This window comes from Perna viridis, chromosome 12 (genome assembly GCF_037379345.1).
Source record: "Perna viridis isolate PV_CMFRI_1.1 ecotype Kerala chromosome 12, ASM3737934v1, whole genome shotgun sequence".
In the NCBI taxonomy this organism is placed as follows: domain Eukaryota; kingdom Metazoa; phylum Mollusca; class Bivalvia; order Mytilida; family Mytilidae; genus Perna; species Perna viridis.
In genome coordinates, this window is record NC_142456.1 from 4,289,014 (window position 1) to 4,310,984 (window position 21,971).

The 21,971-nt window shown below is 33.8% G+C and overlaps 1 protein-coding gene and 1 pseudogene across 2 annotated transcripts; both read right to left on the reverse strand.

Annotated features, from left to right (window-relative positions):
* Positions 1–5,581: 5,581 nt before the first annotated feature.
* Positions 5,582–10,143, reverse strand: LOC148600921 (pantetheinase-like). Of its 2 annotated transcripts, XM_088555270.1 has the most exons (3): positions 9,818–10,143; positions 6,789–8,075; positions 5,582–6,284 (listed from the first exon to the last, which is right to left on the reverse strand). In XM_088555270.1, exons 1-3 carry the CDS (start codon positions 10,016–10,018, stop codon positions 6,243–6,245), a joined length of 1,530 nt encoding a protein of 509 aa, XP_088411396.1. In that variant the 5' UTR covers positions 10,019–10,143; the 3' UTR covers positions 5,582–6,242. The 2 variants fall into 2 exon arrangements, with proteins under 2 accessions (XP_088411396.1, XP_088411395.1); XM_088555269.1 differs by lacking the exon at positions 5,582–6,284 and having other exon boundaries at positions 6,551–8,075.
* A 5,142-nt stretch (positions 10,144–15,285) lies between these two features.
* Positions 15,286–18,171, reverse strand: LOC148600922 (pantetheinase pseudogene; annotated as a pseudogene).
* Positions 18,172–21,971: the final 3,800 nt, after the last annotated feature.

The window sequence follows — 21,971 nt, forward strand, 5'->3', positions numbered from 1 at the left end:
GTTAGTAGTTACTTTGTGTCTATTATTAGAATAACTATATTTGTATATATCATAAGACGCAAAAATATCTAAGTTTCCATTCCTGGACTCAAATCCAATACTCCAATCTGAAAAGTACATGGTACATGTACCTCCGTTATTAAAGGTTACAGACCACCAATTCAACCAATGAGCATTTGGAACGTACGCAAAAATAGTCCTACGCAGAAATTACCCCTGTTCCTCATAGTGCTGTGAAAAAAGTTCTCATCTTATTTAAAGAAATCAAACAGTTTCTGAAAGGATAAACATTTCTGTACATTTTATAGGTGCATTTTGCTTCTTGTGATGTGAAGCCTAATCTCCATAATGATTTTTAAATATACCCTTATCTTGTGAAAACACTGGGATTTCCCATGCTATTTATAGACCCTTCACTTCCGGTGACCAGTACTGCACTGCAAGTCTGCTAACCCCACATGCCATTCTGAGGATTGTGAGCTGACATATGTAGAATCATGCTGATATATAGTCCTCTGCAGGTTAAAGTTAAGATAAAGTCCAGAGAAGCCATTGAATATTATGAAATTAGCATAGAAGCCTATGGGAAGTGGAATTAGTGGTTTTTAGCCTAAACTACCACAAAATAAATTCTGTCGTATGATGGTATCTCCTTGTATATATATAATCTTCGTCGTCGTTCACGTCCGTTAACTTTAAATTAGATTATTTACGATAACTTCAGTAAAACTTATCCAATCTTTTTTGAAATTTGATACATTATTCCTAGGGAAAAGGCAATGGGTCCTGTACGTTTTGTAGTTTTTGAACATTTTTGCCCCATCCCTTTTGGAAATGTGGGACTTAAAGGGGGAAATAGATGTTATCATTAGAATTGATAGAAAAGGTTAATAGGTTGTACGATTTTTATGATTCAGTTGTCAATATGTTCCTTTCGAAATTATGTTTTATTATTATTATTTTGTAGGTTTATCTTTAATCGTTTTGGCGTTGAGAGGGTACGAAATTGTGCAACGCCCAGCAAAATCAATATTTTATAGTCCGACTTTGATTTCTTTTTACTAGATTTCTCATGAAAATCCCTGCCTGTGCTTTCAATCAAATTTAGGATATATATATTAAGGTACCATAGTGGGTTACGTCCAAAACAATCGTCTTTTAATTTTTTTTGTCCGATTTCGACAATATTTTATTTAATTTCAAATTCTGTGATACATCCTGTTCAAACCAGTTGTTTTGTAAATAATAAACTGTAAGACCCTTTGCTTAATTGTATCAAAAACTAGTATAGTGTCCACACTTGCCCCAAGTGAACGCAGTTCGACATACTGCGGTCGTATCATGCTTTGCTCCGTGAAGCTCTTTATAGATGCTAACGAGTCCACAGAAACTAACGTTTTGTGTAAATTTCAAGAAAACTCGCTTTCACGTAGTAAAGGTAGCTTAATCATTCTTTAATTAAGTGCTAAAATGATTATACTGATTGTAATTACATGTACACGTATAACAAGTAATTTACATCTTATAAATCTATGTAAACAGAGAATTTAAACATATTCATTGGCACAGTTTACCAGTTATTAACGGATCAATAAAACGTACTAAAAAATGGCGTTAATTTTTAAATAATTGTGTTCGTCATTTTTCAAATTGCCTGATTCTGGTGTAAAAAAAAGAAAATTACAAAAATAGTGTTTATAGGAACGGAAACGGTAAAAACCAGGTCAATTCTAAACATATCAGTAATTATATGATTTTTATTTCATGACGTAGTATAAAATTAATACACACAAACATAATTATGTTACATGAGGTCAGTCAGTATTAAATTATACAGAAAACATGTAGAGAGTAAAATGTGATTAAACATCTATCATAACATAGCTGATCTTGTTTTAATTAATATAGACAGTTTTTTTTTAACAAATTCGAATTGCAAAAAGAGAGTAAAGTAATCATCCATTTCGAGTGACAAATAATCCTTAACCTTTCAATGTTATTATAGTCAAATTATTAAATGTTAGAGGCACGTGAACACAGCAATATTTTAGCAATTTCAGTTGACACTGAAACAAATTACATAATTGTTGTCAAGTGAAACTTCTAAACAATTTACTTTACAATTTATACTTACAACAGAAAATTTCACGATTAGAACAAATACATCAGATCTAAAATCAAAAGTTTAATTCTTTAAATCATACTAGAAACCTTTGAAAATTAATAAATCAAAGAAAATCAGCATTTCAAAAATTAAAATAAGACAAATTGTAAATCACCATAATAAATTAACTTAATTATGAAAATATTGCTAGTGCTTACTTGAAAGAGTAATCAAGGGAACCAAAATTATAGCGGTAATCAAAGAGTAATCAAGGAAACCAAGGTTATAGCGGTAATCAAAGAGTAATCAAGGAAACCAAGGTTATAGCGGTAATCAAAGAGTAATCAAGGGAACCAAGGTTATAACGGTAATCAAAGACTAATCAAGGAAACCAAGGTTATAGCGGCATTTAAAAGAATAATCAAGGGAACCAAGGTTATAGCGGTAATCAAAGAGTAATCAAGGGAACCAAGGTTACAGCGGCATTTAAAAGAGTAATCAAGGGAACCAAAGTTATAGCGGTAATCAAAGAGTAATCAAGAGAACCAAGGTTATAACGGTAATCAAAGAGATCAAGGGAACCAAGGTTATAGCGGCACTCAAAGAGTAATCAATGGAACCAAGGTTATAACGGTAATCAAAGAGTAATCAAGGGAACCAAGGTTATAGCGGCATTTAAAAGAGTAATCAAGGGAACCAAGGTTATAGCGGTAATCAAAGAGTAATCAAGGGAACCAAGGTTATAACGGCATTTAAAAGAACGCAATCCAGCGACAAAGATCAGACATGGACAACAGACACACACAACAAAGAACACAAAGTAACTAAAATCATACACACAAAGCAACAAAAGCAAATGCGCAACTCGGAGTCCACTAAAAACTGGAAACATGGACCAGGTGCACCGGTAGGGTAAGTGTCCTCTGCTTTTCTAGGCACACCGACCGAGTTGCTCATAAAATGTCAAGTCAGGGGTAGACGAAAGAGGAAAGGAAAACTGACTCGTTGAACAAATCAGTTTTCAAGACGCAGATGGATACACTGAAAACCATGTATAAAGTTATGTACAAGACAAAAGAGATGATACATGTCAATTTTACTACTTTCAAATATTATAACATTGATCCGAAACAACAGAGAAGCTTCCGACTTTTGGTAGATAACAAGAATTTAGGTATCCTATATTCTGGCCTTTTTTTTGTTTTGATAAACGTATTGATTTTTGTAACTTTACTACAGGATAAGTGATAACTAAAGGGAGATAATCAAAGTTTTTATCACACTACACTCTTACCTATATTGTATTGTTTTTTGACTTATTACTTAATTATGTGGTTTAATCAACTTCATTTTGTCAATTATTATATAGAAGGTTACTTTTTTTTTGCTTTGTAGTTTTTCACCGCCTTGTATTATTTCTACATATTTACACAATCATGTCAACCTCAGAATAAATGCTATTATGGGCATAGTGTCATTTGTGGATATTATACAAAATGGTGATCTATCTGTCAGTCACCTGGCGGAATAAACACATTGTTACAATTAATTGGCTCAACATGTCAAAAACAGTGTGAGGTGAAAAAGATAGTCAGTTCCCTACGCTCTGTCACAGAGTAACCAAGGCAGAGTATCAGTAAAGTCAAGAACTATAAATTGTCTAATCTTCATGAATTTCAAAAATGTATAGACTAATCATTTATCATTTTCAAGAAATTAAAAGGCAAATGTGGAACACGAGAAGTACTCCCTACTTTTGTTGAAATATTAAATTGTTAATTTGGCGTAAAATTTGGAAAAAAAACGAAAAACTTTATGACCGGGATTCCCTTTTTTCTAGACCCCCCTTTTTTTTTAGAATTTCTGGATCCGCCCTGACTATACTATACTATAAAGGCCATGTGATACTTTGCATCCTGGCAGAAAGGTTAGGCTATTCCAGTACTTTGTAACTGTTATATCTCAGTACTACAAAATCATCACATTAAAATCCACGTGACTGAAGTATGATTTTAGAACACGTGGTGGTTTCATGTCCCGATTTCATGTGGTTAAGGGACTATTTGATTTTGCGGGGGCTTGGGGGCTTAAAATAAATATTTTGACTTTGACTTTTTTTTTAAATGAATACGTTGTAGTTTGATCTTAAGGATGAGAGAAAAAAATATATATATATATCAAAGCACTCATGTACTGAACTTTTTGTCGATCGATTGAATTGCAATAATGTGGGATAAAAGGAAAGTACAAAGATCGAATTCAAACGTATCAAAATACAAGCTTATTATTGTAAATGGTAAATATTGAACTCTTTGTTCTATTTTTAAATTCGCCATTCTGATTACAAACGACTTTACACACACAAACACACCTAAATTCATGATGTATCGTAACGTTGCTCCAGTTTTCGCAATATTTAGGTTCGATATCGGTTTACTTGGAAAATTTAGACAAATTAACGCAAAACTCTCCGACATACTGCATAATTGAATTACAGTCTCGTAGATTGCCTTTCATAGTTTTTAAATTTTCAGGTCGAAACAGTCCGTTAAATTCAAACTTAAACCAAAATCATTGAAATAAATCGTATCCTAAGATGCATGACCCTCTCAACTGGCTGCATTTTATCAATTGACAAGATTGATAGCTCAAGTCCTACCAGTTATTACAAAGACAACTATGTGTCATGTAAAAGCACTTAGTTTTTGAGCACCTAGTTCCAGAGACATGTACAGCAATATAAACGCAATTTTTTTATAATTACAAAAATCGTGTCTGATACAGGAAACATTAGCCATGCCCTAGAACACCTACATGTACAGCTCTCTTATCACAACATGCACATGGCCAAAGTAATAAAATAGCCTGAAACCTCTTTCTTTATCGGAACCACTGCCCCTTTTTTGCAAATATTTGGCTCCGTCAGGGCCTGCATGAAATATCTGAAGACAGCTTTTCCAACTGGTACTGAGCATTAATATTTCAATTATAGGCAATGGTTTTTTTTTCTAGCTAAACATCAAATGATTACTTATTATGCATCTAAAAAAAGGCAACTTGGTACGTCTGGTTTAATTGTATCGCTGTTTACAATGCGTAAATGGCTATTTCACCAACGGCCCTGCATACTCTTATGGGCAGAAAAAGCACCAACATTCGGTTTCTGCATGTAAAGTCGGGAGCTTAAAACAGTATAATGGTAACTTCATTTTCCTATACTTGTAAAATGCGATTGAGGACCACACCAGTCTAGGGAAGATAAACTAGCTTTGATGAATAAATACAAATTAGATCTGAGCTTTTCTAATATAGGGATGGTCAAAACATGGTACCAGAAGGTTTACGAAAACTACGTAATCAATGCCGGACAATTCGATCCAAAGACGTTTCGGACCATGACAACCCACAGTTCCTAACCAAATCTGGACATTTCGGCCAATATATATTTCAGACCATGACAAAAGCAGAATTCAAAAAGAAAATAAATAACGTATAATTGTCATTACACATTGACCAATTACAAAATTTATAAAAAGATTTTCTATAGGTGTTTTAATTCATATGCTTCTTCGGGAGCGTTTAAGGGTTCACCGTCCCCATATTATAAACCAAATTAATCAGCATGGTATAAAGACATTGAAATAAACTTGATATGTTAGAAATACCTACAAATTGGACCTAACTACGGTATTTTAACCTTAATAGGGTTTGCCGATGGGATTATTTTCCTGCGGTGGTGTAAGATAATTGTAGATGCTGTCAGGCTTTACAAATGTAAAGGCTCGCGCGACTGCAATTTCTATTCTGAACTTGCACTTACGCGAGCCTTTATATTTGTAAAACCTCAGAGCATCTACATTGATTTAAATTGAAAAAAAATATATTTCCACTGTAAACATGGTGAAAATAAATATTTTGACCGGAATCAATCTTCCAAGCTCTCATGCCATTATCAAATGGTCGTCCCTTCATGTGTTGTACTTGTGTCAATTTTGGATTTCATGAATAGTGAAGTTAAAGTACAAGGTTTAGAATAGTTTTCGAAAATAAATACAGCTTACACCTCCAATGTCTAAAATCCATAGAAATAATTTATTCAAATTTCTGACTCTTTATCTTTTTCAAATATCTCCGACCTCTAGTTGACCTCAGTTGACTTCAACGCAAATGAATGGTTTTTCTGAAATATGAAATAAAAAAATCACCTATAAACTAAGTGGTTATTACATTGGAAGCAATTTTTAAATTTTATTCGTACGATGTAGTACGCATAACGTATTTCAATATCATGCAATTGTTGTGTCTGAATTATTATAAGTAAAATACTTGAAAAGTCAATTCCTTCTGATTAATAATAGTGTTTTGCCTTCAGATCCTGTTCTGTATAAATCCATTTTTGCGTAAAATTGTTTACAAATTAATATTCATTGAAAATGCAACTACAGATGAACCTTTTCATGTACAAAGTTTATTAAATTACATTCCCGAGTAAACGAGTACAAAATCAGTAATGCAGTGAAGATAAGTTCTTTAGCATGATTATGCATGTACCTACATACAAATTATACAAGATGCCTGTCACTTAAGTAAATTCAATACAATTTTAAAAAAAATCATAGAAATCACATTTTTAACCATGGAAATATAAAAATGATAAATAAACAATGGAAATTGCTGTTATTACATTTGGCATTGCCGGAGACAGACGACCGGAAAAGTTGACCAAATCTCTGCTGTAATCCCGCGCAAACATTCCGGCCGAGAGAAGAGGGAGCTTGAACCCTTTTTCTGCATTTAATACACCGTTATCATACGTCCATTCTAATCCTGGGGAAAGTTGGAGAGTGCTTTTATTGGTAAGTAGTATTTCAGGTGATATGTACGGTGTTCCGAATGTTCCTTGAACTTTAACCTTAGTAAATACTGTCATCGCATCTTTCGATGGACTACCACAACTTTCTCTTTTGGTCGAATGGCATTTTAAGAGTGTGCATATTTGTAAGTAGTATGTGCCTTCATATGTGTGTAGCCCATCAAAAGCACCAAAGGCGTAAAACTCAGAATTATTTGACATAATGCGCTCATAATCGAGATAACAACAGAGATCCTTCTGACACACCTTTAAACTTCCAGCGTCTTCGATGACCGGAACAAACTCGAATAAATCATGAAACAGGTAGGATTGGAAATGTTCAGATTTTGTACCAGCGATGAGTGAGTCATCCGAACTGACCACTGGCTTTTTCTTGTTCAAATTATTAGATTTTACGACTGGAAGATCAGCTATCAAAAGCTTTCCTCCGCGTGTTTCATTGTAACGGAATGCTGAAAAACCCGTTGGTGAATATATTCCACTTCCGTGAAACCTAAATAAAGGGAGATTTATATTCGCTGCCAATAAGTTCACCTTTGCCCCGGCTGCAAATGCAGAATGATATTGTACTGCTGCTAGAAGTGGTAAGGCATCCATCCAAGCCGTCGGGAAAACCACATTTCCAACACCGGGTTTCAGAGAATCTATTGCAGGGTTTTTGAAAAGAATATCAAAGCATGTAAAGACAGCAAACCTACCGAAATCCGTGTCAAATGTAACAGCCTTAGGTACAGGCGGGTAGTCAAATTGTTTTTCGAAAAATAAATTTATTTTGTGGTACTTAGCAACGAGAAAACCACTTGAGTTGTATACAACATTTGTATTGAACTGGTAATGTCCGTCCTTGGGACAATTTCTATCCTTTTTTGAATCACAAGGCTGATAGTCTCCCATGTTAGCAACAACAAAAAGGGACGATTTTATGGCCATGCAACTTAAATCCTGTTGGATTTCAGTGTTATTATATTTTTCAGGTGATTTACAAGGATTCCAATTTTCTTCAGGGTCGGGTATATATTCTAAATAGGATTCGAGGCCTTTCCTGGAAAACGCCATTCCAAAAAGTCCGTCTTCTGGAAACACAATAATATTTACCTTCTGAAATAAGATTAAAAAATATAACATTTTTTTAAACTTTATGCATGATGAATTGACAAATAACACCAACTTTTAGAACCAACATGCAAAAGCTATATGATAAATGATTTTGAAAGAAGCAAAGTATTGGAGAAACAAAACAAGAGGCTCCCTGGAACTGAACCGCTCATCTGGATAAAGGTTGTCTTTCAAGGTAAATAAATTAACAAGGAATTGCCCGACAATTTTGACTCAAGAAGACTTTGATAGGACTTATCATAAGGATCAGTTCAACAATTGAAAGTTTCTTCTATCTATTATAGTTTTCAAGATATTGGCTGAAAAGTGTACAAATACGAAATACATCATTTTTCACCTTTCAAGGAGTCGCCAGACAATTTCGATCCCTGAAGACTTTTGATGGCCTTATAATAAGTATCATTTCAGCAATTGGAAGACTTTGGTTAAACCTCATGGTTTTTGAGATATATTTGTATATGTGAAAAACCACTGTCTGACCCCTGTGTTCTGTTTTTCGTAACAGCGTCCATGTTCTCTAACGGATCTAAAATGCTCACACCAGTTCTATGCAGGAAACCCCAAGAAATATTCATACCAAGTTTGGTTTCAATTGGTCGCGTAGTGTCAGAGGAGATAACTTTTGAAAGAAATAACATTTACATGTAAAACAGCAAAAAATGTCGAAAAAGGTCACTAACTCCAAGATGGCTTCACAGATAAAAATGACAACTTGACCACAAATAGATCTCATCATGGTGAACATTTTAACTTAGTCAGAAGTTTGCTAAACCTAACGGCTTTGAGATAAATGCGAAAAAACTAATATCTGCCCCCCCCCTCCATGTTCTATTTTTAGTAACGGTAGCCATGTTTTTCGACGGATCAAAAATCCCCACATCAGTTCTATGCAGGATATCTCAAGAAACATTCATACCAAGTTTGGTTCCATTGGGTCAAATAGCGTCAGAGGAGAAGAGTTTGGAAAAAAATTGTTAAAGACGACGACGACGGACGCCAAGTGATGGAAAAAGCTCAAATGACCACTGGCCAGGTGAGCTAAAAGTGAAAAATGTTATAGGGATGTTATCAACATTTTAAAGGTTTTTTCACCATATGTTGAAATATTTCTTTTTGTACGGTAACACAAACGGCTGAACTAAACAACCGCGGCCAGGCTTATACATGTAATAATAAGGTAAAACAAAACAGACTCTTGATAAGTCACAAAGTCATTCCAATTTTTTAAGCAGTCATGTTTTTTTCCTAAAAATTCCTAACGTTCATACCTTAGGAACAATCATATCAACTTTCATTGAATTCTGTCCAGTAGGTTCTCGTGAGAATATTTTTGAAAGTAATAACATTAAAATGGAAAAAATCACTGTCAAAAGGCAAAAACTCCAACATAGCTAAACAGATTCACACGAAAATTTCACCAACAAATTTCGGTGGTCAGAATATTTATTGTTGAAACAGAATTTTTTTCAACAACATCGGAGCAAGATTTCTTTCATAAATTTCCATTTCAATTTCATTGAATTGTTTTCTGCGGGTGTATCTGGACAAGGGTCAGAAAATGTATTTATGTTCTAGGAGGTGTAGGCAACAATAGCTATTTTTAACAAATCCATGGCCAAAATATTTATTTCCAAAAACTGTAAGCCCCAACCCCTCAGAATCAAATGGTTATATTGCTGCTCGGGCGTTAAACCCCAACAAACAAACAAAAAAAATTCCCTTACCTGGCGCCCGGCTTCTATGGCCTGTTGTTTGTAAACATCCATATTTTTCATTATAGTTTCTAGTGCCTTCGAGCGTTTGACCCATAATTTCCTCTGAGGTGGCATAATTACAGCATGCTCATACACTGCAGCTCGGAACGTTGATTCCTCGGAGTATATTAAAGCACAGATTGACGAAGTAAGCACTAAAACTCGAATCATTGTTTCCTGAACCACAGTATCAACACTGTAAGCAAAAATGCTACCAAATACGCATTAGAATATCTTCGGACTTTGACCCGTAAGGACTTGTTATACTAGCAACATCCGATCAGCCTGATCTGAGAACATGCGCAATTAAGTTTTATTAGATAAGGACATATGGGCGGAACTTAAACAAACAGCTGTGTGTAAAATAAAAACAAATGCATGTGTAGCTGTCTATGTAAATATATGCAGACGACTTTTAGAGTTAATTATTGTTTGCTACATAAAGAAATAGTTCTTAATCACCTTTTCAATTGAAAAATGAATTATGCCTTTCCAGTTTTAATAATCTAGATATACTTTAACTAGTTTACACCATATTTCTGACCATATGTTATATGCCTTTCTTTTTAGTACTTTTATATCTACTTATCGCCTTGGATTTTTAGCATCTTGCATAGTTTTGGTTGATGTTGCTTCACCATTCACGTGTTCATTCTAATCTAAGATAGCTAGATTAGTCAGTATTACATAAACTTGCTGTGAAAACTTTATCCTTTTGTCATGATACTGCAATATAGCATTGTTGAAGCTTTCAACATAATAACTGTCCATGCAGTGAATATAATCGACAGGTGATTTATACACTTGAGTGTTCATTAACGCTGTTCCAAGTGACATTTCTGCCTTTGGATCAGAAATGACAACTTTTGATGGCTCATACTTCAGTTCTGTTTTACATCTTGATAATTCACTGCAGTGTTCATGATTATTTTTATAATATTCTACAATATTCAGTATACTTAATTTAAGCTTTGTAGGATTACAATTTGTCATTGCCCAGTAAATGTGAGTCTTGATACTGGCACTTTTATCTGCTAACTCGGGATGCCAAGTTTGCCCCTCTTTGTACTTTGGCCATGTGCAAATTGATTTAATTTCCTTTGCAATGTTTTTTTTTGTTGCACGCCAAGTATTTAGATTTAGTATCCATTCCATTGCTCCTTATGAATTTGTTCACACTTGTATTTCTGTCATGACAATGAACACAGATTTTTACTTCAAACTCATCATGTAAATTGTTAAAATACACGTATATTCTTTCTGTTCCAATCAGTTCGTTTTTCTGTGCACTTGGACAATCAACTTTAGAAATAGTTTCGACATGTAACACTTTGTAAGTTCTAGAACCAAGACATACAACATCAGTAAACATGGAGTTCTTCCTAGTTCCATGCCTATCATCAGTAACAATGTCAATGCCGTCTTGAAGTTCTTCATTGGAAGCAATTTCCTCGAGAAGTGCTGTTTTACATGACTCATTTACCAAACCTTCTACCACTGGTGAATATTTTTGAAATATTCCATTTAGGGTAATTTCGCCAATACATCCAATATTTGAAGCCTGACAGAATCTTGAATACTGGTTTGGTAAAATACCAGAGACATAAAATCCATGAGTCATCCGAAGGTTACAAAGAAAGTTGTCACCAAGGTAGGATGAAGAAGACCAAAATAAATCATGTTGTTTGTCTTCACATCTAAGTTTACAAACTCCAACATGTCCTTTCATATCAGTTGATTTGACAAATAAATTGTTCTTGCAGATTTTCCCGTGATTTGTTATTCTCTGAATGAGGTTTTTTTCTATAGACTTTTGACCAGTTATAAAAAGCTGTTGTTGGGATGCATCAATATCACAAGCTGTAAACGAACAGTCTAAAAATGGAACATCCTCCTCATCATTTTGGTTCTCAGGGTCCAACTTTTGTGTTAGTTTATTTCTCGTATAAAAAGAAAATACTTCCAAAAGCATGGATTTCCACCACCCATGGCACACTTGATGTCATTGGTCTTTTTCATCAATTGATTCACATGTAAAATTAAATTTTCCATCAAGTGGTTTTGCTTTATCTTTTCTGGCAATATTTCTCTTCTTGACACTTTCAAAATTATCTTTTGTATATTTCCTTTTTTCTGGTCGTTGATCATTTCCATTATTTATATTAATATTCTGAAGAGGTAGTGCTTCCATGATGATACATTTATTTTCATTTATTCAAAATTTCATGATGATACATTTATTTTCATTTATTCAAAATTTCCTTCCAAACTGTGACAATTACAAATTTCCCACTAAAACGTGGGGTCATCAAGGAAATTATAGTAATGCATTTTATTTATATTAATTGATGTATTTTGTCAGGATCATCATAACTTTTTGAAACATTTTATTTTTGACAGGTATATCCTTCCATCTGATTGATTGTTGCAATGTTTTGAGAATTGGGATAATGAATAAAATATCTATCCTTCTATAACCTCGTTGTCAAAGGTCATGCATTTTTGTTTCATTAGAGGGAATGATAGGTTTTAATTAAATCGCCTAAGAATAAAACAATAATCTGCCGAGAAAATAAAGTTTTACGAACAATGATAAATAAATTTCTAGCATTGACATGTGGTAATCTTTGGTCAACAAGTAATTCATAATAAATTTTACAGACACTTTTACCCACAGAATAACCCCAAAATGCCCATAAAGTTGATTCTGACCCACTTCAGTAAATGATGACACATAAACTTTGTAAAAGCCAGTGAAAATGGAAAATCCGCAGAATGCATGCGTGCTTTCTTTGGCTGTTGCTGAAGAAAAAATATTAGCTATACAAGATTTTTTCGATCACAATAATTGGGATTTAAATGAAGTTAATCAGATGACAAATTGCTGTATCGAAGAACCAGCTGACAACACCAACAGAAATGAGTCTGAAGAACAACAAGTTGACCTGCAAACTTTTGAAAGTGGGCCAAACCATCAGGAAGACATTCAGCATGAAGTAGATTGGGACATGTGTTTGGAATGTTTTTGTACTCCATTAGTCCGAATTTCCTCTGACCCTGCAACCTTCCTCTTTTTTATTTGGATATTAATATGTCCCAACATATCAATATCCAAATAAAAAAGAGGAGGGTTGCTGGGTCAGACGAAATTCGGACTAGTACTCCATGTGTAAATATAAACAGACAAATTTGGCTAGGTGAAGGGCAAATGGCTAACATTAGAAATAGTGCTATTAGGAAAACCAAATACAAACTATTTTAGAGAATGATGCAGAATGAAGAGCCTGGAGTCATGAGCAGTATCTCAGAAAAAAAGTCGTCTTCGTAATAGAGATAGAGTAGATGACTCAGTAGTGGTTGTGAGGAGAGAGGTTATGCCTATCTGTGTTTTAAATCTTGTGAGAGAACTTTACCCAAATCCTAAGTCAAAGCTATACATGGGGCACAGATGGTATTGAAAATTGCTAAAGTGTTAAATATGAAACTCTGTTATTTAGATTGACTATTCACTTGCAGTATATAAGAATAGATTGATTTTTGTGTAACAACTTATTTGCTGACATATTCTATTCTTTGGATATGTGTTAATGGATTTTGATATCAGTATTAATTTGATGGAATAAGGCGAAAATTGCATGTACTGCTAACAAGGTATGTGAATCATGCCTGTAACCACTAACTTGCATGTGCATTTGTTTACAAACAAACACAGCTGATACCAAACTCCTCCAAATTCAAAATCTGTACAAAATTGTGTCCACTTCAGATTTTTCAAGTGTAATTTCTCAAGGAATATTGATCAAATAGGAAATATTTTTTTCACAATCTGTTTATTGTTCATGTAGAAACATTTGAGACAAAGATTGTCAATAAAATCTGCTTCTTGCTCATGATATTCTAAAATTATATTCTCTGATCTTAACCCTGTCAGTTACAATAAGATTTTTGAAAAGCAAGGGATGCAACCCTTATATACCCAGGCTGCTGGTTTAAAGAATCTTATCTTCAGTAATTGGATGTAAAGATACATGTACCACATATTATCCCTGAAACTACATTTCTTTCACTTTGTTTATTACATAACAATATACATGTAATTACTTTATACTTAACCGAATGCCGTATGCTAGCTAAAGGTACGAGATCACAATTAATTTCCCTTGAGTTTTCGTTGAATACGAATATAGTTCCTTTTTTTAGTGTGTTTTTTCCTGATTTTTTTTCTTTGCCTGTCATAAACTTCATTGCTTAATATCAACTGCAGAAATGTAGGGCAAGGATCAAAGTTACAAGGGATTTTTTTCATTCTGTTATTTTATGTGGAGGTTGTGATTTGGTCCTATGAAAGAAGGTCAAAATTTAGGACATTTGGCAGTGGTCACTTTTCATGTCTACGGGGTCTCCGAAGCAAAGTTGCTAAAATAAAAACAAATGATGGTGAATTTTTCTGGCACTCTTATAGAAATCTGCTTTTACACATGTTTCCATATTGGTGAAGTTTGAATGAGTTTAAAGCGGGTGAATTTTTTTTATATGTCAAGATGGGTCTGTTGAAATGCGCTACGAAATTAATTGTGTCCTCGTACCTATTAGAGAGGTTACATTTTTGAAAAACATGATATTTTTATATGTTTTGGGGGTTTATTTCTCGGAACTCATGGAATAAACATGAAATGTGGCAAAAAAAAACCTATTTCTTTTCTCATTTTTTTGCATTTTAGTCCAAAAATGGGTTTCTATGGGATTTTCAATGTACAACTAATAATTGCTTGTGGCATCAGGGTAAAATTGGGCAAATGAGCTAATTATTGTCTCATTTTCAATTTTTTGCACACACAGTGTCATAACAACAGCAAGTAAACACTATTCAGTGGACAGGGTAAAGGTAAACATTTTAACAATTAGGATCTGTTTTTAACCTGCGGCAACATCATTTGGCAAAATTAGTGTTAGTCAATTGTCTCAACCTCTTTAAAAACTCCCTTGCACTGCATTGGTATGAAATTCTGGATTATGGGAGGGAAATGTCTTAAAAATGTAAAACCAACGTTGATTTCCCATTCTTTTACATATATTTTTAATAAAAGTGCCACTTATACCCCTACTGAGTTGACGATAAACATTTGTTTTGGAGCCGGTCATTTAATGTGTCTATAGCACTTTGGAAGTAAGTTTGGGTCGATTCATTCTTTTTTAGCTTCTGAAAATGACTACGCATAACGTATTCCAATATCATGCAATTGTTGTATCTGAATTATTATAAGTAAAATACTTGAAAAGGTAATTCCTTCTGATTTATAATAGTGTTTTGCCTTCAGATCCTGTTCTGTTCTGTATAAATCCATTTTTGCGTAAAATTGTTTACAAATTAATATTCATTGAAAATGCAACTACACATGAACCTTTTCAAGTACAAAGTTTATTAAATTACATGCCCGAGTAAAAGAGTACAATATCAGTAATACAGTGAGAATAAGTTCTTTAGCATGATTATGCATGTACCTACATACAAATTAAACAAGATGCCTGTCACTTAAGTAAATTCAATACAAGTTTTAAAAAATTCATAGAAATCAAATTTTTAACCAAGGAAATATCAAAATGATAAATAAACAATGGAAATTGCTGTTATTACATTTGGCATTGCCGGAGACAAACGACCGGAAAAGTTCACAAATCTCTGCTGTAATCCCGCGCAAACATTCCAGCCGAGAGAAGAGGGAGCTTGAACCCTTTTTCTGCATTTAATACACCGTTATCATACGTCCATTCTAAACCTGGGGAAAGTTGGAGAGTGCTTTTATTGGTAAGACATATTTCAGGTGATATGTACGGTGTTCCGAATATTCCTTGAACTTTAACCTTAGTAAACACAGTCATCGCATCTTTGGATGGACTACCACAACTTTCTCTTTTGGTCGAATGGCATTTTAAGAGTGTGCATATTTGTAAGTAGTATGTGCCTTCATATGTGTGTAGCCCATCAAAAGCACCAAAGGCGTAAAACTCAGAATTATTTGACATAACGCGCTCATAATCGAGATAACAACAGAGATCCTTCTGACACACCTTTAAACTTCTGGAGTCTGAACAATGACCGGAACAAACTCGAATAAATCATGAAACAGGTAGAATTGAAAAAATGTTCAGATTTTGTACCGGCGATGAGTGAGTCATCCGTACTGACCACCGGCTTTTCCTTGTTGAAATTATTAGCTTTTACGACTGGAAGATCAGCTATCAAAAGCTTTCCTCCGCGTGTTTCATTGTAACGGAACGCAGAAAAACCCGTTGGTGAATATTTTCCACTTCCATGAAACCTAAATAATGGGAGATTTATATTCGCTGCCAATAAGTTCACCTTTGCCCCGGCTGCAAATGCAGAATGATATTGAATTGCTGCTAGAAGTGGTAAGGCATCCATCTAAGCCGTCGGGAAAACCACATTGCCAACACCCGGTTTCAGAGAATCTATTGCAGGGTTTTTGAAAAGAATATCAAAGCATGTAAAGACAGCAAACCTACCGAAATCCGTGTCAAATGTAACAGCCTTAGGTACAGGCGGGTAGTCAAATTGTTTTTCGAAAAATAAATTTATTGTGTGGTACTTAGCAACGATATAACCACTTGAGTTGTATACAACATTTGTATAGAACTGGTAATGTCCGTCCTTGGGACAATTTTTATCCTTTTTTGAATCACAAGGCTGATAGTCTCCCATGTTAGCAACAACAAAAAGGGACGATTTTATGGCCATGCAACTTAAATCCTGTTGGATTTCAGTGTTATTATATTTTCAGGTGATTTACTAGGATTCCAATTTTCTTCAGGGTCGGGTATATATTCTAAATAGGATTCGAGGCCTTTCCTGGAAAACGCAATTCCAAAAATTCCATCTTCTGGAAACACAATAATATTTACCTTCTGAAATAAGATTAAAAATATAACATTTTTTTTAACTTTATGCATGATGAATTGACAAATAACACCAACTTTTAGAACCAACATACAAAAGCTATATGATAAATGATCTTGAAAGAAGCAAAAGTATTGAAAAAATAAAACAAGAGGCTCCCTGGAACTGAACCGTTCACCTGGATAAAGGTTGTCTTTCAAGGTAAATAAATTAACAAGGAATTGCCCAACAATTTTGACTCCAGAAGACTTTGATAGGACTTATCATAAGGATCAGTTCAACAATTGAAAGTTTCTTGCTATCTATTATAGTTTTCAAGATATTGGTTGAAAACTGTACAATTAAAAAGTACATCATTTTTCACCTTTCAAGGAGTCGCCAGACAATTTCGATCCCTGAAGACTTTTGATGGCTTTATAATAAGTATCATTTCAGCAATTGGAAGACTTTGGCTAAACCTCATGGATTTGGAGATACATTTGTATATGTGAAAAACTACTGTCTGATCCCTGTGTTCTATTTTTAGTAACAGCGGCCATGTTCTCTAACGGATCTAAAATGCTCACACCAGTTCTATGCAGGAAACCCCAAGAAATATTCATACCAAGTTTGGTTTCAATTGGTCGCGTAGTGTCAGAGGAGATAACTTTTGAAAGAAATAACATTTACATGTAATACAGCAATAAATGTCGAAAAAGGTCACTAACCATGGCTTCACAGATAAAAATGAAAGAGTAATCAAGGGACCAAGGTTATAGCGGTAATCAAAAGAATGTAATCCAGGGACAAAGACCAGACATGGAAAACAGACATACATATAAATAACATAAAGTAACTAAATCATACATACAAAGTAACAAAAGCAAATGAGCAACTCGGACTCCACTAAAAACTGGGAGCATGGACCAGGTGCACCGGTAGGGTAAGCGTCCTCTGCTTTTCTAGAATTACCCGCAGAGTTCCTCATAAAAAGTCATGTCTGGGGAAGACAAAAGAGGAAAGGAAAACTATGACACGTTTAACAAATAAGTTTTCATGGTGCAGGTGGATACACCGTAAAAAAGTATCGGAAAAAGTAGGGGTCAAGTTATATATTTCAATTTTTATTTTTCAATTGAATCTTGTTCCTGTCAAGACAGGTTAAAGGAGATACAGGTTACCCCGATCTACAAGAAGAGCTATCCTTTCTTGACAGACAATGGTAGGCCTGCCAGCATTCTCCCCATTCCTTCTAAAATTGTTTCAGAATTTTTCGAAAATAATTTTGATATATTTCTCTGTGCATTCAGGAAAGTATATGGCTGTCAAATAACTCTACTTATACTTTTCGGAGACTGACAACTTTCTTTGGAACAAATTAAATATTTGGTTGCCATTCTTATGGACCTACCAAACCATTTGACCCCATATCCCCCAAGATATATTGATTTGTAAACTGTCTTCCTATGACCTGTCTTGGGAAGCCTGTAATTTTGTCATACCTTTCTAGTAGAAAACAGCAAATAAAATATGTGGTATTGTGAGCTATTGGACAGATATTGATAAGGCGTACCCAAAGGCTCAATATTGGGACGTTTATATTATTATGTTTATATCAATGATATTTTTACTTTATTACAGGGAATTTGTATAATCACGCAGATGGCAACACATTATATTATGCTTTTTATAACTATAATGAAGTTGTAAACACTTTAGCATCAGAGAGCGAAATTTTAATAGACTGGTTCCATTTTAATTGCATGCAAGCAAACCCAGAAAAGTTCCAAGCGATAGCTGCAGGTAGAACGACTGAAGATAGAGCACCAACTTTTAATATTGGTGATATTGATACATCTTGTGAAGATACTGTAAAACCTTTAGGTGTAGATATTGATTTTATGTTAAATTTGGCAACCATATTAAATCTATCTGCAAGAAACCTGTACACAACTTAAAATTTTAAAAACGAATTGCAGAAACCTATGTAAACTAAGTAGATTAACTATTTTTCACACATTTATATTGTCAAAATTTAATTTGTGCCCTCTTTCTTGGCACTTTTGTGCATTGACTAATACAAAGAAAATAGGAAAAAATACAACAAAGAGCTTTACGTTATGTCTCTTTTGATTTTAACTACTCTTATAAAGATCTTTCAGCAAAGGCACAGTTGCCTACTTTACATGTAAGACGCATCAAAACAATGGCATTAGAAACTTTTAAAATACTATATGAACAGACTCCACCTATATTATCTGATTTAATATGTAAACAAAATCATTCGAACAATTTCAGATACAGCAACTTATTACAGATACCACATGTTAAAACAATAAGGTATGGGAAACAATCATTCAGGTACGCTACTCCAGCCCTGTAGAATTCTCTGCCCAGAAACTTCAGGCAGTTCTCGAACTTCAATCAGTTCGAAGCCATGATTTCAAAGAGGGAGCTAGGGGAAAATGTTCTTGTGGTTGCTTGTAGCGTTTGTTAATTCATACCTGGAGCAGCGACCCCGAAACCATATTCATGTTGATTTTATTAAATTTTGTTTTGTTTTATGCCTGTTTTGTTTTAGTTCATTTGCTTGATTTGCTTTTTTAAAAATTGCTATTTATGTTTCTGTGCTGTATGTGTATGTTTTATTTTAACTGTCGTATTGCTTTGTATATTACATGTATGTGTATACTATATAGATATTTATGTACCTTATGTCTGTTATAAAAGCTCCTACGAGCTAATGTTGTATTGTTGTAATGAACTTGCCGACTTTAGAAATAGCTTATTTGAATGAAATTTGAGTGAAGTGCCAGTCGATTGAATTGAGTGATTAATAATAAAACCGGGGAGGACCTCACTTGGACCCAATTTTAAGGGCCTTATTTGAAATAGTACCAAGGTGTTATGGTGTACAGCGTTATAGAAGAGCCCGTAGATACCATTCTACGTCAAAAAAAGTAGGGGTCAAGTGTTCAATTCAGTGACGTGCCAGTCAATCGAAAGGTTTCCAACTATGAAAACAGGGGGGTCTCACTTGGTCGTAATTTTAATGGCTTTATTTGAAATATTGCCAGGGAGTCATGGAGTATAGCGTTATGAAAAGAGACCCGTACGCACCATTCAACGTCGGCAAAAGAAGGAGTATTGTTCAATTTAGTGAAGTGCCAGTCCATCGGACGTTTTCTAACTATAAACCTGAGGGGACCTCACTTGGACCCAACTTTTTAGGGCCTTATTCTAAATAGTGCCAGGGGGTCATTTTAATTTAGTGAAGTGCCAGTCAATCGAAAACTATTTTATTTATTTTCTGTTTTTAGACCTAATAATCTAAGATTAAATTTGTCAAAGTTTACTTTGTTTCGATGCAATTATATGTTTTCAATATCTTATTTCAGTTCAAAAAGACTTAATACGGGAATATTTGATTTTGTATATATGTATGTTTATATACAAACGGAAATAACTCGAATTGTTATATATTTTTGTGTCTGATTAATTTGTGGTGAAGATATGTGTAATTGATATATTGATCTTCTTTACTTCGATCTCGTTATCATCATATGTGTCAGTGTACAGGAGATTACTAGTTATTAAAAAAAAAACTTTACTCAGAGAAAGTCCCTGTATAACAATGAGAATATATTTGCCTAATATTTACACTTTCGAAAGATAGTGGAACCTAAGATTGTTTTTTATCAGAATATTTTCATATTATTACCAAAATGTTCTATTTTCATTTCGGTGTCAATTTGAAATTTAAATCTAACTTTATGAAACTATCAGCTTTTACAAACCTCATATTTACGTAGTATGATATATGGATATGCATTATTTTCTTATTATATTTGAGATATCTATAACTGAAAGTTCTTCATTATCCTATGAAGGCTGGTTGGTGTTTGTTTATAATGTTAGAAATTTATAGAATGATTGTTAAATCAATGCTACAGATCATTATGTCATGTATATTATACGTATATCAGGCTGCACTTTAAGATATGATTATATCTACCTTTATGTTTGCCAGAATTTGTGAACAATAGTGTTTTGAATGTTGAATTGAAGTCAAACTGTTCCTATGATTTAACAGATCACTTTCAGTTCTGATATAAATTTAGCGGACGTAACACCTGAAGTAGATAGGTTTGCCAATATCTTGTCAATTGCATTACATGTCTGTGTAAATTAAATCATATCGACAGGTATATAAATATACCCTAGTCTCCAATACTTACTTGAAATAGGAAAAAACAATACAGGTATGGATAGAAGAAAAAAGACATAAAGATAAAAAGAGCATATCTTACATTGACTATAAAGACAAAACAGATAGTTCAAAAACGTAAAAGGAAAGCAGAAAAACACTATGGAGAGTAGAAAACTTTGAAAAGATCAAAGCAGCAGCCAAAATAGACATTTAATCGAACATTGCGATGGACTAAAAAACGAATTCATTTACAACAAAACTTTCCTATGTTAGTACAAAGACATCAACTGATTATAGCATGTCAACTATGAGATAAATATATTTGTGATATAATTGAGCCTAATAATGAAAACATGCACAGTGAAGGCGTAGATTCAAACATGCAACAGTATTATGACACTAACGGCCAATGCCCCATTCTTGGATAAGAAAGGCGATATCACAATAGATAAAACACATGACTCATTAAGCATCATCAAGTACAAGAAGGCCACAGGACCAAATGGAATCCAAAATACACACTTAAAATATTTGGGGAACAAGTAGTGACAAAAATTTAAAACGAACTATTATACCATACTTAAAACTAAACACTAGTACACAGGCAAATGTGCCACACATGAGAATCATATGGTTTGCATCATATTATTATGATATAAATCGAGCACCATATGATAATCGGTTTACATATGATAATCGCATGATTATCATATGATAATCATATCTTTTTCACAAACATATGATTGCCATGTTTTCCAACCAAAATTAACATATGAGAATCATGTGATAATGATATGACTATCATATGTTAAATATCATATGACATATGGAAACATCTGATATTGGAATGCTTTTATTTACTTGACTTGGAAATAGTATTTATTTCTCCATATTGTTGATAATTTATGCCCAATGTAACGGAGGCTGTTCAATTACTTGAACAAAGTGATGACGATATCATGATTTTGTTACTATGTGGAATTACATTTTTCATCAGGTCTTTGGAAATAATCTTTCCA